General features: G+C 40.7%; 1 protein-coding gene across 2 annotated transcripts; it reads left to right on the top strand.

Annotated features, from left to right (window-relative positions):
- The first annotated feature begins 642 nt into the window (after positions 1-642).
- Positions 643-7,113, top strand: LOC310670537 (vomeronasal type-2 receptor 26-like). Of its 2 annotated transcripts, none has more exons than XM_083426031.1 (3): positions 643-1,111; positions 4,880-5,006; positions 5,502-7,113. In XM_083426031.1, the coding sequence occupies exons 1-3, from the start codon at positions 650-652 to the stop codon at positions 6,410-6,412; spliced, it is 1,500 nt and encodes a 499-aa protein (XP_083282157.1). In that variant the 5' UTR covers positions 643-649; the 3' UTR covers positions 6,413-7,113. The 2 variants fall into 2 exon arrangements, with proteins under 2 accessions (XP_083282157.1, XP_083282158.1); XM_083426032.1 differs by lacking the exon at positions 643-1,111 and adding an exon at positions 3,426-3,790.
- The last annotated feature ends 7,241 nt before the right edge of the window (positions 7,114-14,354 follow it).

Genomic DNA, 14,354 nt, shown 5'->3' with positions numbered 1-14,354 from the left:
TATTAGTGCTGCTGTTATTTGTGCTGCTTATGCCCCATGGAGCCAGTGGGATGCTGAGAGCAAAATGCCCATTGAACCTAAATGAGGAAAGTGATCCGCTGAATTATTTCAGGCCAGGAGACCACCTCATTAGTGGGGTCATATTTCCAATAGCTTATAGAACTTACCCATTCAAGTTCTCCACCCCTCCCAAAAACACTGTTATGACGTAAGTGACTCATTTTGTATTTTTATGGGGGAAGGGTGTTTCTTCCTAGGATAGTATGCCTTTGACAGCTTCCCCTATTCCTGTATTCCAAAGAGAACCATCTAAATTAAAAGTCCCAGGTGGTCTTGGGTGTATTTGGATTACATTGTATCTTAAGTAAGTATTAAATGCACTGGGCAATCTTGCATTTGGGGATCAAAGAATGTGTAAAAATCGGAATGTAAGGTGACCACCCCCTTCCCTTCAAACTCTGGAACGCTCAAATCAGTATAGGAACCTTACTAGGTAGTTCCACTCAGAAGTTAAGGTGAGTACCCCAAGAGAGGGCATTTCACTCTTTCATTTCTTTTCATCCTGTAAATAGTTCCTGCCAAGTTTCTAAACTTAAGAGGCTTTAAGTAATCATTTCAGTCTAATTCACCCCAGATCAAGCTCTCCTAAATGCTACTCCTTTCTTTGTTGGTGGATCTGGGCAAGATTCTGCTCCTTCCTAGCTGCAGAGTTTGGCCCGTTAGATATAAAACCAGCAGGCACTTCTTATGTTTTTGTAGAGCAGGGAGTGTTGCAAGTTGCTTTCATTTAATGGAGAATGGAAGGCTAAAACGATTTTTCGTTTATTCATTTATTTGCAGTTGGTCAGCAAAGGACACCTCAGCAGTCCTGTCCATCTTGTTTGCAACCCAGGAGATCACCCGGCATCTTAAGCATTTAGCCAATGTCACCCTGGGCTATAGCATCTATGAGGCCGCTTATGATGTCAGGACAACTGCTGATGCCATGCTAGACAGTATCCCAAACTACAGTTGTGGAAGAAAGAATAACGTGTTGGCTGTTTTTGAAGCAACTTCTTCTGAAATCCCCAGCCAGATTTCAAGCATGTTGGGCATCTACAAAATGCCCCAGGTAGGAATTGGAAGGGAAGAAATCAATTATGTTTCATTCCTCTTTGCTGTCTCTCCAGCAGTGGTGAGGAAGCCCTTCATGCCCCCAGAAGTTTCTAAACTACAAAGACAACCATTATTTGTAGCCATGTTTGTGCAGACTGATGGGAGATGTACTTCAGCAATATCCTAAGGGCCAATTTTTCCAGGGAACACAAAAGAAAAGCACCCAAAAAGAGAGACTAAGGGGGGTGGGAATCACATTTTAAGAATGTGGAAAGCGATTTAGCCTCTTTCTGTCTCCCTCCCCAGTTTGTCAATAGGAAGATGTAGTTGACAGTAGCCCCTGGCTCCTAATGAATTCTTCTTTCTCAGGAAGACCAGTGGCTGTCTGGCAGCTAAATGAACACAGAGGTTTAGGTGCTTGCACTCCTTCAGACTGTGCAGCTGCTTAGCTTCTGCCTCTTATTCTGTGTGGTGGCACATTGTGACTCTAGAAAGAGGTTGATGTGCCATGACCCCACAAGGCCCAGATGCCCTGCTCCTCCCCAGGGTCCATTGGAGCCACTTCCTTCTCTGTAAAGTCCAGGTCCTCTTCTGAACATGATTCCTCCATCAGAGGCATGGCAGACATCCCATAAGCACCTGGTTAGCATCTGGTTAGATGAGCCTTTGGCCTGATCATGTGATGGGACCCTTCTTGTGTATTTCTGAAAACATGACACCAATCCTATTCTTACTAGATCAGTTTTGGCTCTGCTGCTCATGATCTGAATGACAAAACTCAGTTCCCTTTTATCTACCGGATGATCCCCAAAGAAGAAACCCAGCACATGGGGATTGTCAAGTTGTTGCTGCATTTCAGGTGGACGTGGATCGGTCTCTTTGTTCCAGACAATGACAATGGAGAAAGGTTCCTGAGTGCTTTCACACCTCTGCTGATCCGCAGTGGGATTTGTGTTGCTTTCTTGGAAAAAATTCAGATGTTGACCCTGTCCTCCTTACATTTTAAACTATCTGTTTTGAGACAAGTTAAGGTGTTTGTTTATTATGGGGACTCTGAACACAGAATTTATCCAATCGTACTGTTACAAAGAATTCAGGAAGTGAGGAAATCTCAGGGGATACTCTGGATCACAACAGATCTTCTGGACATTGATGAGATGTTGTTTGGTGGCAAAGATTACTTCCAGCCTGCCCAAGGTTCTTTGTCCTTTGTAATGAATACAAAAAAACGGACAGAACATGGCTACTATACTCCACTTGCATTTGAAGCTAGAGCTGCAGCTGCACAGTTTTGGAAGAAAGCATTCCATTGTTCATGTTCAAACAAAGTGCTGTCCGTGGAGGGCTGGACAAGATGCACAGAAAAGGAACAACGGGAGACTTTGTCCCAGGAGGAGATGGAGGCAATCTGGTCTCAAGACCTCTACAGCACTTACTACGCTGTCCAACTTGTGGCTCAGGCCCTAAATGCTGCATATTCATCCAGACCCAAATGGAGGTTAATGGTGGGTAAAGGAGGCAGATTGGAATTTCAAAGACTACAGCCATGGCAGGTCTGTCCTCTCCCCTTTTTTGCAAATACGTTGTCCATCTCTGGAAGGTTTTCAGATTCTATATTCTTTGAAATTTATCCAATTGTAATTGTTAAATATGTTTAGGTTTCCTAGGCACTGTCTTTACTTTAGTAGGACATATTAAGAAGTTTTTTTAATTGTTCATCTATTTTTGTGGTTCTACAATATTAATTTGAAAATCATTTGAAAATTAATTAAAATCTTTATTAAAATAGATAATTTAGAAAAATTAGGGGGGAAATCCTTCAAAACATAAAATAAGGTATGGAAAAAATTGTTAAGGAGCATTCTCTCACATAAAGCTTAATAAATTAATTACTATATTTACTTCATAACATTTACATACTGCTTGACTGCTGAAAAAAAACCTCAAAGCACTTTACAGAAAAAGTTAAAATAAAAAATTATCACTAAAGAACTTAAAACCCTTATTTGAAACATATAGAAAGTTGAAATCACAGTAGGATAGATTAAAGCCAATTAAAATGCATGCAAGCTTTCTACAGTTCTACATATAAAGGACATGTCCTCAATATATGTTTATTTGAGTCATATCCCCCAAGGATTTATAACTGACATAGGACCTGTTGTAATGACCAAAAGCTCATCACCTATAACTGACACGAGGCATCTGTCTCAATGCCCTCAATTCTCTACAAATTAGTCTGGAACTTTCCTCAATTGTTAAAGGAAAACAATACATCCCTCAAAATATCCAACTTCATGAAAAGCTTTGCTCAATCATATGCCCAGGAAACATCCTGCAATTATTTTGTTTAAACATAGTTTACTCTCATCTGTTATAGAATTTGCACATAAGCCTTCAGTTCTCACACACAACCCTGATAATATGTTTTCTAAATAATGCCATTTTCTAAATACTGCCATTCTAGCTTCACACTTTCTTGAAAGAAATTTGGCTTTCCAATTCATCCATAGGAGGGATGTATTCTGATCAGAATGGGGAGCTGACTGCCAACTTTGATATCGTGAACTGGGTCGTATTTCCCAATAAATCTCACAGCAGAATGAAAGTTGGGAGCATCAAGGGACAGGCATCCTCCGACATAAAATTCTCCATTAAACCAGAAGCCATTGTGTGGCCTGGGAACTTCAGCAAGGTCATCACATTTATTCATTTATCTGTGTATTTATTGCACTTATATCACACTTTTTCTCTATGGAGATCAAAATACTATATATGGTTTTCTGAAGTAGGAAAGACTGAGAGGAAGTGATTGGCCCACGGCCACCCAGGAAACTGCATGGCTACCTGGGAATTTGAATTTTAATCTCCCAGGTTCTCTTACACCCCTCTAACCACTATGGCACAACTGGCTCTGGTTCCCTTGCTGTGACATCTGTTAAGTTCTGATAATTTGCTGATAGGAGCCATTTTCAGTTTAACCCTAAGTGGGCCCTGTGCAGAGTGAGACCCACTCCTGGTTGTGTACACAGCTGCTGTTTTCCCTCTCTGTTTTCCCCTCTCTTTTTTGCATAGCAAATCAGATGGAGGGGGCAAAGAGAGGAGAGGCTGCTCTTAAGCTTGTATTTTCATCTATCCCTCTGAGTGGATGAACAAGGACATCAATGGGCCAAAGTTGGCAGTGTGGCCCTAGCTGCCATGTGGGCTTCATCAGCTGCCCAATCATGCCAACTGCTTATAAAAGCTCAACAATAGACACCATACCTCCTGCCATACCTGCATGTTATCTCAGACACATCCGGGAATATGACTGCAGAAATTCAGGCAGATTTTTGCTGAATCGTCAAAATGTTGGGGAAAATCCGAAAGTAGGGGAAGTAGGGCATTTTTTTTTTTTTAAAAAGGTTAAAAATTCAAAGAAAAACCCAAAAACTTTTAGGGGGGGGGGGAATAAAGCTCAACAACTTTGTCCGGAATATGGCAACCCTGTCATAGTAACAAAAAAGAACAATAAACCTCAGTTTAAAAGGCCAAAGTTGGTTTAATATTTTATGTTCAACCATTTTTGTGTTCAACAATTAAAAATGAAACTTCATGTCAAAAAGAAGAGGAGTTCTCCACAGTTCTAACAAATCTGGAAGTGCCCCAGTCCAATTTTAAAGCTTGCTAACCTGGCCTCAGTATTTTAAAAATGATTTTTATTTGAGCATTTTTTTTAGTCAAGGCCTTCTGATGATGCAATTCATGCCGATCTCCTTTTGTTGCTCCTTCTCCTGGTTTTTAGGTCGTACCTCGTTCAAGATGCACTGAAAGCTGTCACCCTGGATATGCCAGAGTGGCTAAAGAAGGGGAGGCCGTTTGCTGCTATGATTGTGCTCCTTGTGCGGAAGGGACCATCTCCATTCAGGAAGGTGGGTGACTGAGTGCTCTATGGGATACAGCTGTGGGCAGCCTGAGGATGCTGCTTCATCCACCATGGGGCCTGCTCATAAAGGAGTAAACCTAGAGTGAAAAAACTGATTATTGCTTAAGTTGTCAGCTGTTGCTTTAGTTTTCTGTGCACCACTTTCATGTTAAGTAGCCTAGAATTGGAAGGATAAAGGAATGAATGCAATACAATCAAAACATGTGCAAACTTTCCTTATAGAAGGAGAACACTCTGTAATCTGTTCTGTTTCTCCAACATGGAAGCAAATCTGATGATGCCTACATGATGCCTACATCAGACTAAAATGTTCAAAAATGGCTTAAGAATGCAAATCCTGACATAAGCCAGGGAAATGTTCTCCCTCTCTGATTTCCTGACCTCTCCCACTTTGTTGTATTATCCCATTGTATTGGAACACAGACAGTTAAGGATGTGTGAGATTTCTTAGTGATGCTGAAGTCATTCTTCTTCTCTTCAGATGCAAAGCATTGCACCAGATGCCCAGAAGAACAGCATGCAAATCAAGCAAGAGACAAATGTGTCCCCAAGATTATAACATTCCTCACTTATGAAGAACCCTTGGGGATTGTGCTGGTGTCCTTTGCCCTCTTCTTGTCCTTGACCACTGGCATTGTGAAAGGAATCTTCATTAAATACAAGGAAACTCCCATAGTCAAAGCTAACAATCGAGACTTATCCTATATCCTCCTCAGCTCCCTCCTGCTTTCCTTTTTGTCCTCCTTCCTCTTCATCGGCCGGCCAAGAAGAGCAACCTGTCTTCTCCGACAAACAGCCTTCAGCATCATCTTCTCAGTTGCTGTCTCTTCTGTTTTGGCAAAAACCATCACTGTGGTACTGGCCTTCCTGGCCACAAAGCCAGGGAACAGGGTGAGGAGATGGCTGGGGAAGAGTCTGGCCAACTCCGTTGTCCTTTCCTGTGCCGGTATCCAAATTGTCATCTGCAGCATCTGGCTGGGAATCTCCCCACCCTTCCCAGACTCCGACATGCAGTCCCAAGCTAGAGAGATCATCCTTCTATGCAATGAGGGATCTGTTGCCATGTTCTACACTGTCCTTGGCTACATGGGCTTCCTGGCGGCTATCTGCTTAACGGTGGCTTTCCTAGCCAGGAAGCTGCCTGGAGCCTTCAATGAAGCCAAGCTGATCACCTTCAGCATGCTGGTCTTCTGCAGTGTTTGGGTGTCCTTTGTGCCCACCTACCTGAGCACAAAAGGGAAGTACATGGTAGCTGTTCAGGTCTTCTCTATTTTGGCCTCCAGTGCTGGGCTCCTGGGCTGCATCTTCCTACCGAAGTGCTACATTATCATACTCAGGCCTGATCTGAACACAAAGGCACATCTATCTACAAAAAGTGACAGTAGTGTCTGATTTTTAGCTTCTTTGAAGATTCTTAACTTCACATAAAATATGTTGTTAAGGTGGACTCTACCCTGGTTTGTGTCAGGACAATTAGAAACAAAATTATATTATGAGTTGTTCTGCGTCTGCTTGCTACAGTATTGGATAATGTTGGGAAATTACAGACTTATTGGATCTGGAAGGACATGAGAATAGATTTGGGTGGCATGCTTAATTATGGTATTACAAAGTTAAAGTAAATAAAGGATTCCAGAACCACATTATAGGAAAGTCAATCTACGAGGTATGGGATAGATACAAAAAAGTAGTTGAAAGGAAAACCTCTTGTTGGCTCTCACCCTTAGAAGCTGTTTCTGTTAAAAAATTAAATATGAAAGGGATATGGGCCACCTATAGGGATTTGTTAATGCAGACAGAAAACCAGTTAAAATAGAAAAAAAATGAGGAGGTGAAAGAATTGATGGCAGATTGGTTAGAATACTACCAGATAAGTGATATGTTTAAGATAGATAAAAGAAAAGGTTTTGACACAAGATCAAAGTCTGAGGTAGAGTTGCGAGATAATAATGTGAAAATATTATAAAAAATGTTCAAGCTATTGTTGGAATGGCATACAATGGATGAAGAAGTAAAATCTGTAATGATCCAATGAACAAAAGATTTTGGGTATAATATCCAAATGAAAGCCTGGGAAAAATTGTGATAAGAGGACATAAAATTTACTGCAAGCTGCTCATTGAATTTTTTTTTTTTTAATGATGTATCGTTGGTATCTAACACCAGTTAAAATTGCAAAGATGTTTAAAACCTGCTCAAAAGTGCACTGGAAGTGTAACGAAAGCAAAGGTACGTTTTACCATATATGGTGGATGTGTAGTAAGGTAAAGACTTTCTGGGAAATGTCATATAATGAATTAAAGAAAATATATAAAAATACATTTGTTAAAAAGCCAGAAGCCTTTCTGTTAGGTATAATTAGTGAGGAGATACCTAGAGAAGATAAACATTTATGTATGCAACAACAGCAGCAAGAACTTTATTAGCCCAGAACTGGAAACAATAAACAATACCATCGAAGAAAGATTGGCAGATGAAACTGATGCACTACGCAGAGATGGCAAAGTTAACCGGAAAGATCTGAAACCAAGATCAAATATTCAAAAAAGACTGGAAAATTTTTGTGGGATTTAAAGGACCACTGTAAGCACTTAAAAGCACTGATAGGAATGAAAAAAAGCTAGTTATGTTGGAAAATCAGTTTATGTGCATTAAGAAGGAAGGAAAAATAGTTGGACAATTTAGAAAGATGGAATTGATGTTCGTTTTAAATTAAGAACCCATGGGGGGCGGGAGGGAAATTGACAAGTTCTAAGGAACTGGGTTGGATGATGTATGAAATGTAAAAATATGTTAAATCTGAAAAAACAATAAAAATATTATATATATATATAAAGAAGGAAACACTATTAAGTCATAGAATCATAGATTACCTAAGAGTGTTTGTAATTGTCTTGCCGCAAACATCTCCATCATCTGCACTTCCCAACAAGCGGTTTTAGCAATGAGGTAGTAGAAATGATAAACCTATGAGTTCAGGTTGGAAATTTTCAGAAGTAGTCAAACCACATCTTTCTTTTTTATATTATTTTTTTAAATTAGTTTCCTGAATTTTAACAAATCAGTCCAAATCATTTAAATTTAATACACTTTGCCTGCTAATGTTATTAATTCTTTGCAATTGTCCTTCAAATAGGAAGACGTGCAATGTTTATGATTGATACCTTTTTATATTTATTTAAAATGTAAAAATTGAAATGGATGAAATGTAAGGAGGAAGAGGTACAAATGCGGTGAAATAGATAGGAATTATGGTAACCACAAGGCGGGAGGGAGGGAAGTCGACCAGCTCATATGAGCAAAAACTTAATGTGAGTAATATAGATGTGTTTATATATAATGAAATGGAAACTTAATAAAATATTATTTTTAAAAAATTAATACACTTTTTTAAAAATAAAAAAGGTTTCCCGCTCCTTTCACAAACATATGTTGATTGCTTTCTGATGCTGCCACATTCATTCTTCTTCTTTAATCACCCCCTTATTCGTCTGTCTTAATCCATTTTCGTAGCTAGCCTTCTTGTTTTCTTATAAACAGCAGCAGTTATTTTCCAAACAACAGCAGTTATTTTCCAAACACATTGAATAGCCATTTTGCATGTTGAGCCTTTCCAGCAGTCTGTTTGCAGACCTAGAGTGGAGAGAGATTAATTGCCATCTTTCTGAGTCCATGCCATTCCTATGGAAACATCCCTTCTGTTGTCCAAGGACGTGCTGAGTTATAAATAACTTCTGAGAAGATGGTTATTTTCCGCAGCTCGCAGTTAAAGATCAGAATCACATTTATAATCTCCTGGCAAGTGTAATTAAGAGTCCTTGGCAAATTGATTCTCTTCTCCACTTCTTTCTTCATACAGCTTAAAGAAAATTAATATAAAATCCGTTCAACTGCAGTCAACAGGCGAGGGTATAAAAACACTGTAAAGCCCTTTATTGAGTATAAATCATTTGCTTCTCTCTCTTCCTCTATAACAGATAACATCTAAATGTCTGCACATGATTCTTTCATTTTGCGGTGAAGGTCAAAAGAGGAAAAGACCTTTTAGGAGCTTTAGGAGACCTTTCAGAACAAATATTGCCTTGCCTCCCCTTTCATTCTGGCTATTGTAAGTCTCTTCGTGCTAGTTGAAAAATCATTAAAATACCTTCATGGCTCAAGCCAAGTCCATTCAGCAGCTGATTAGTTGCAGCCCTTTATCATATGCCACTTCAGGAGTGCCCCATAATTTATGCCAATATTCCAAATTGTACCTAAAAGAATGCATCTCCAGACCCAATTTTGTTTCACAAACTTCTTTCTGGAAGTAAAACTTTTATTGTTTGATTAAGAAACATATTATGAGAAAAGTCTTGAAATAGATAAAGAAAGAATTATAATTTCTGAAGAAGAGAGAAGTCTATAATATTTTTACAAAGGCACTTAAAAAGAAAAAAACTATCCACTTTAGATAGGGATGGGGGAGTCTCCTTCACCTATAAAGGCAAAAAACAGAGATTTGTGGAACCAATGAGGGCACATGGCTTTGTAAGAAGATACAAAGAAGACTTTGGTGAAGTTTTGGGATCTAGGCAGGAAGAAGTGGAAGAGGAAGTGGTGAAGGAAGAAGAGGGCAGACAGTAAAGGGGGGAGTAGAAGGGTAAATAAGATATAACTGAAAATGGATCTTAGAATTCTTTCATGGAATGTAAATGGACTAAACAATAAAACAAAAAGGAATAAAGTAGCACATATTTTGATAGGACAGAAATTAGACATTTGCTTGCAAGAGTCACATATAAAAGGCAACATAGAAAATCATTAATAAAAATCTGGGGCAAGAATTTATCTCTTTGGATTAAAAAAAGAGAGGTAGTGATGTATGTCAATCCCAAATTAGTCCCCAATTTTTTATTTAAAGATGGAGAAGGTAGAGTCTAGAGGAGGAACAAATAATTTTAGTAGGAATTTATGCCCCTAATGAAAGAAAAGCAGACTTCTTTAAAACATTGGAAGAGAAACTGTTTGGCATATGTGATAATAGAATAATAGTGATGGGGAATCTCAATGGACTGGTTTCCCTGGATGTAGATAGAACTATAAGGAAATCAGAGAATGGGAAACGTACAGGGAATTGCTATATTTTACAGAGGGAGAACCGAAACTGAAATCGATAGAAATGTAAGGAGCCATGTTACAAATTGATAACAATATCATCAATTACACAAAAAGTTTAAAATTGACAGGGGAAATGATTTTTTTTTGACCAAAGCTCACGATTTGAAAAAGAACTTTTATAAAATAAAATGTACAATTTGTTATTAAAGTGGGAAACAAAGGACGAGCTTGTTAAGGCTTCTATGGTAAAGGTAAAGGACTCCTGGACAGTTAAGTCCAGTCAAAGGCAACTCTGGGGTTGTGGTGCTCATCTCGCTTTCAGGCTGAGGGAGCCGGCATTTGTTCACATATATATTTCCGGGTCATGTGGCCAGCATAACTAAACCTCTTCTGGTGCAATGGAACACTGTGACAGAAACCAGAGTGCACAGAAAGATGGTTTACCTTCCTGCCACAGCAGTACCTATTTATGCTTGCACTGGCGTGCTTTTGAACTGCTAGGTTGGCAGGAGCTGGGACAGAGCAACGGGAGTTCACTCTGTCACCAGGATTCGAACCACTGACCTTCTGATCAGCAAGCCCAAAAGGCTCAGTGGTTTAGACCACAGCACCACCCGCTTCTATGACACAAGGGGCAATAGATATAGGACATAATATAGATCTGAATCTCTGTGAAAAACTTTGGAAGAGTGATTTGAAGTTCACAGCATTTAATTCTTTGAAGGAGAGCTATATGAAAATGATCTACAGATGGTATTTAACTCTGAGTGGACTTGCCAAAATGTATGAGTCTGAATCAAATAAGTGCTGGAGATGCAATGAGGCTGAGGGTACATTTTATCATATGTGGTGGACTTGTAAAAGGATAAAATAATATTGAGAAATAATTTATAAGCGATGGAAGGCTGTGCCAAGCAAGAAAGGGACGTCACTTCCAGCCGCGGCAGCATCACCCTGAAGTGGAGAAGGGGGTCCTTGATGCTGCAGCGACAGCATACAAACCTAACTAGCAAATAAACAAAGAACTTAAAGGCTCCTGGCTTTTGTTTCAGGGCCCCTACTTGTGATCGTCCAGAGGCTTCGATGGAGCCAGAAACAGGACAGAGCCACATAACCTGCCCAACCCAGAGACTGGAAAGAAAAGAGGAAACCACTCGGGTCTCGCCAAGCTCCCGTCCCCTAGTCCTAAGGCAGAAATATCTGGCGGCGGCGGAGAGAGGGAGGAAAAGAAGGCATAGCAGTTAAAAGGTCAAAGCTGGCAGCACAGCAAAACGAGGGAGATTGCGAGAAGGCCATGCTGAGTAGGCAAGGGACGCCACTGCTGCTCTCCGGCTCTGGGTCCCTCTGCCACAGCCACCGCCGTGCTGAACGAGGGAAGGCCGTACCGACAAAGCGGAAGTGCAACCCGAACGGAGTACGTTCACAATCCAAAAAATATATGCAAACCGGAACACAAATTTCCAGGTTTGAAGTGTTCATAATCCAAAAACTGTGTTAACTAGGTTGTTCATAACCCGAGGCACCACGGTATATCTCACATTTATATTTAAAACAACAGGTTTTTACAATAATCCTGCCAATGTCTTGATCTGTATACCGTTTGTATCAGATCTAGGACTCCTCTACTGCAGCTACCTTCTTTCACAGCAGCCAGGCAGATGTCCCAGGGTGTTGCATGATGGCCTAGGACACCAAGATTGAAGTTCCACTTGGTACAAACTTCTAGCTTTATTGTTGGGAGGGGGAAAAACTTTTTGCTATCCGTATAATCCATACAGGAGTTTATAAACATCAATCATGTCCTGCCTTGCTCGTCTTTATCAATAATAACTGTTCTATAATTTCCTGAACTTTACTGAAGTTGATGTCCCCTCAGGTTTAACAGGGCCCAGAATGACAGCCCCATCTGTGAGTTCTAACTAACATGCTTTGCTCTCGCTCTGCAGCTGCCCGTTGAGTCATACACAGATGCCAGGCAGGTGGACCTTCTTAACCTTATAATTATCAAAATCATGGTGATTTATTTATCTAGTCCAGAGATTTACCCAGCGATGGTCTTTGAGTCCAAAAATAACATAAACATCGTAATCATAGTCAGGATGGGGTAACATATTGTCATAAACCTGCTGTACAAAAAGAAGTGTGTTATAAATATCTGAAGCGTGGACTGAGAGATTTGGGGCGGGCAGGGATCCTTTCTGTGGGAGTTTTCCTTTTTGTACCTTTGCTTGAAGCTACTGTATGAGTCCAGCTGCGCTCCTAATGTCACTGCTGTCAGAAGAGTGTGTGACTCTTGCAGGCACAGCCAGGATGGTATTAGTGCTATTGCTATTTCTGATGCTTATTCCCCATGGAGTCAGTGCGATGCTGAAAGCAAAATGTCCATTAAATATAGAAGAGGATCACGATCCATTGAATTATTTCAGGCCAGGTGACCACCTTATTGGTGGAGTCATAAATCAAGGACGTGTTCATATTTACCCACCTGACTTTTCCCAGGGCCCCAGAAACCATGTTATGAGGTAAGTGATTTATGTTACCCACCTTGCGTTTGCAACCACTGCTATTTGCAAGACAGCAACTGATTTCTGGCAATCCCTGATAAACCTTCCTTTGCCCATCTATTGACTTAAAAAGAAGGTTTGGGGATTTAAATTCACACTGACCCCTTTGTATTTTGCAAACAGGGAGGTTCATTCTGAACCTCCTTTTGGGGCTTCAGTTTTTGGATTTACAAACCTCAGTTTGATGTATCAATTGCTCAGTTTGTGGGTTGATTCCAAATGCAGGATTTTCACTGCAAACGTTTGCAAACTGACTGCAAAATTTAGCACCGGTTTCGAGGGAATCCCAGATTTTAGGGTTCATAGTTACTTAAGCTAAATACTCATAACTTCTGCAGAGTTCCTAGGCAGCATTCCCAGCTTGAGGAAGCATCCCTGAGGTGTAAAACTCTCACAATCTGCTGGGACAGAATGCAATATTTGGGAGCCATGCCCAATGATGCACTCTGGGGAAGAGCAGGGCATCAAGAAAAGAGAGGGGACTCACTCCAACCCCAAAGAGGTTTGACATCTTCAGTCAGGGAATTCCTGCAGGGAGAGAAAGAGAATAACTTGCAAGCAACTGAGATTCCTCTGCCTCTCCTTAAAAGCTAGGTAAGTGGGCAGGGGATATTGTTGGAACAACTTAACAAGTCCTGTTGAGTTTTGGAACAAGTGCTACTCATCATGAACTCCTGGATCTTGACCTTGTTCTCAGCTGTGATTTAATGTTGCTACTGTTGGAACGTGGGTGGCGCTGTGGTCTAAACCACTGAGCCTTGGGCTTACACATCAAAAGGTTGGTGGTTCGAATCCCCGCGATGGGATGAGCTCCTGTTGCTCTGTCCCAGCTCCTGCCAACCTAGCAGTTCGAAAGCACCCCAAAAAGTGCAAGTAGATAAATAGGTACTGCTCCGGCGGGAAGGTAAACTGCGTTTCTGTGCGCTGCTCTGGTTCACCAGAAGCAGCTTAGTCATGCTGGCCACATGAACCGGAAAAACTCTGCGGACAAACGCTGGCTCCCTTGGCCTGTAAAGTGAGATGAGCACTGCAGAGTCGTTCGCGACTGGACTTAACTGTCAGGGGTCCCTTTACCTTTACCTTTACTGTTGGGAAAGAGCAAACACATTTCCTCCTTCTGCGCTTCTAGTTCATGCATGGGCTACTTGAAACCACACAAGGCCACAGCTTGTCTAGCAACCTAGCCTGGGGTTGTTTGTAGCAACTATTCTAGATTCAGGTAGATAGCTGTGTTAGTCTGACACAGTCAAAATTAAAAAATTGTCCAGTAGCACCTTATAGACCAACTAAGTTTGTTCTGGATATAAGCTTTTGTGTGCATGCACACTTCTTCAGATACCACTATGTGTATCTTAACTTGGCCCACCAATCTCAGAGATTTGGATTCCTGTCCTCTGCGGACAAAATGTCTGCTATTTCTCTTTTTTGTTCCTTCTCATCCTGTAAATAGTTCCTGTCAAGTCTCTAAGCTCCAGAAACTGTAAGTTATCATCCAATCAAATTCACCCAAGCTGCAAGCTCGCCTCAAAAATTATTCATTTCCTTGTTGGAGCACTGGACAAGATTGTGCTCCTTCAAAGCTTGGCCCGTTAGATATAAGACTAGTAGATTCTTCTTAGGTTCTTATAGAACAATGAGTATGGCATGTTGTCTTCATTAAATGGTAAGGAGAC

The sequence above is a fragment of the Podarcis tiliguerta genome, assembly GCF_965153285.1.
Source record: "Podarcis tiliguerta genome assembly, chromosome: 2".
Classification (NCBI taxonomy): Eukaryota; Metazoa; Chordata; class Lepidosauria; order Squamata; family Lacertidae; genus Podarcis; species Podarcis tiliguerta.
This window is presented reverse-complemented; position numbering and strand designations above follow the sequence as displayed.

Coding starts and splice junctions, on each gene's coding strand:
- LOC310670537 (XM_083426031.1), top strand. CDS start 650: ATGCTACTCCTTTCTTTGTTGGTGGATCTGGGCAAGATTCTGCTCCTT. Junction 1,112..4,879: donor GCATCTACAAAATGCCCCAG/GTAGGAATTGGA, acceptor CCTGGTTTTTAG/GTCGTACCTCGTTCAAGATG. Junction 5,007..5,501: donor GACCATCTCCATTCAGGAAG/GTGGGTGACTGA, acceptor TCTTCTCTTCAG/ATGCAAAGCATTGCACCAGA.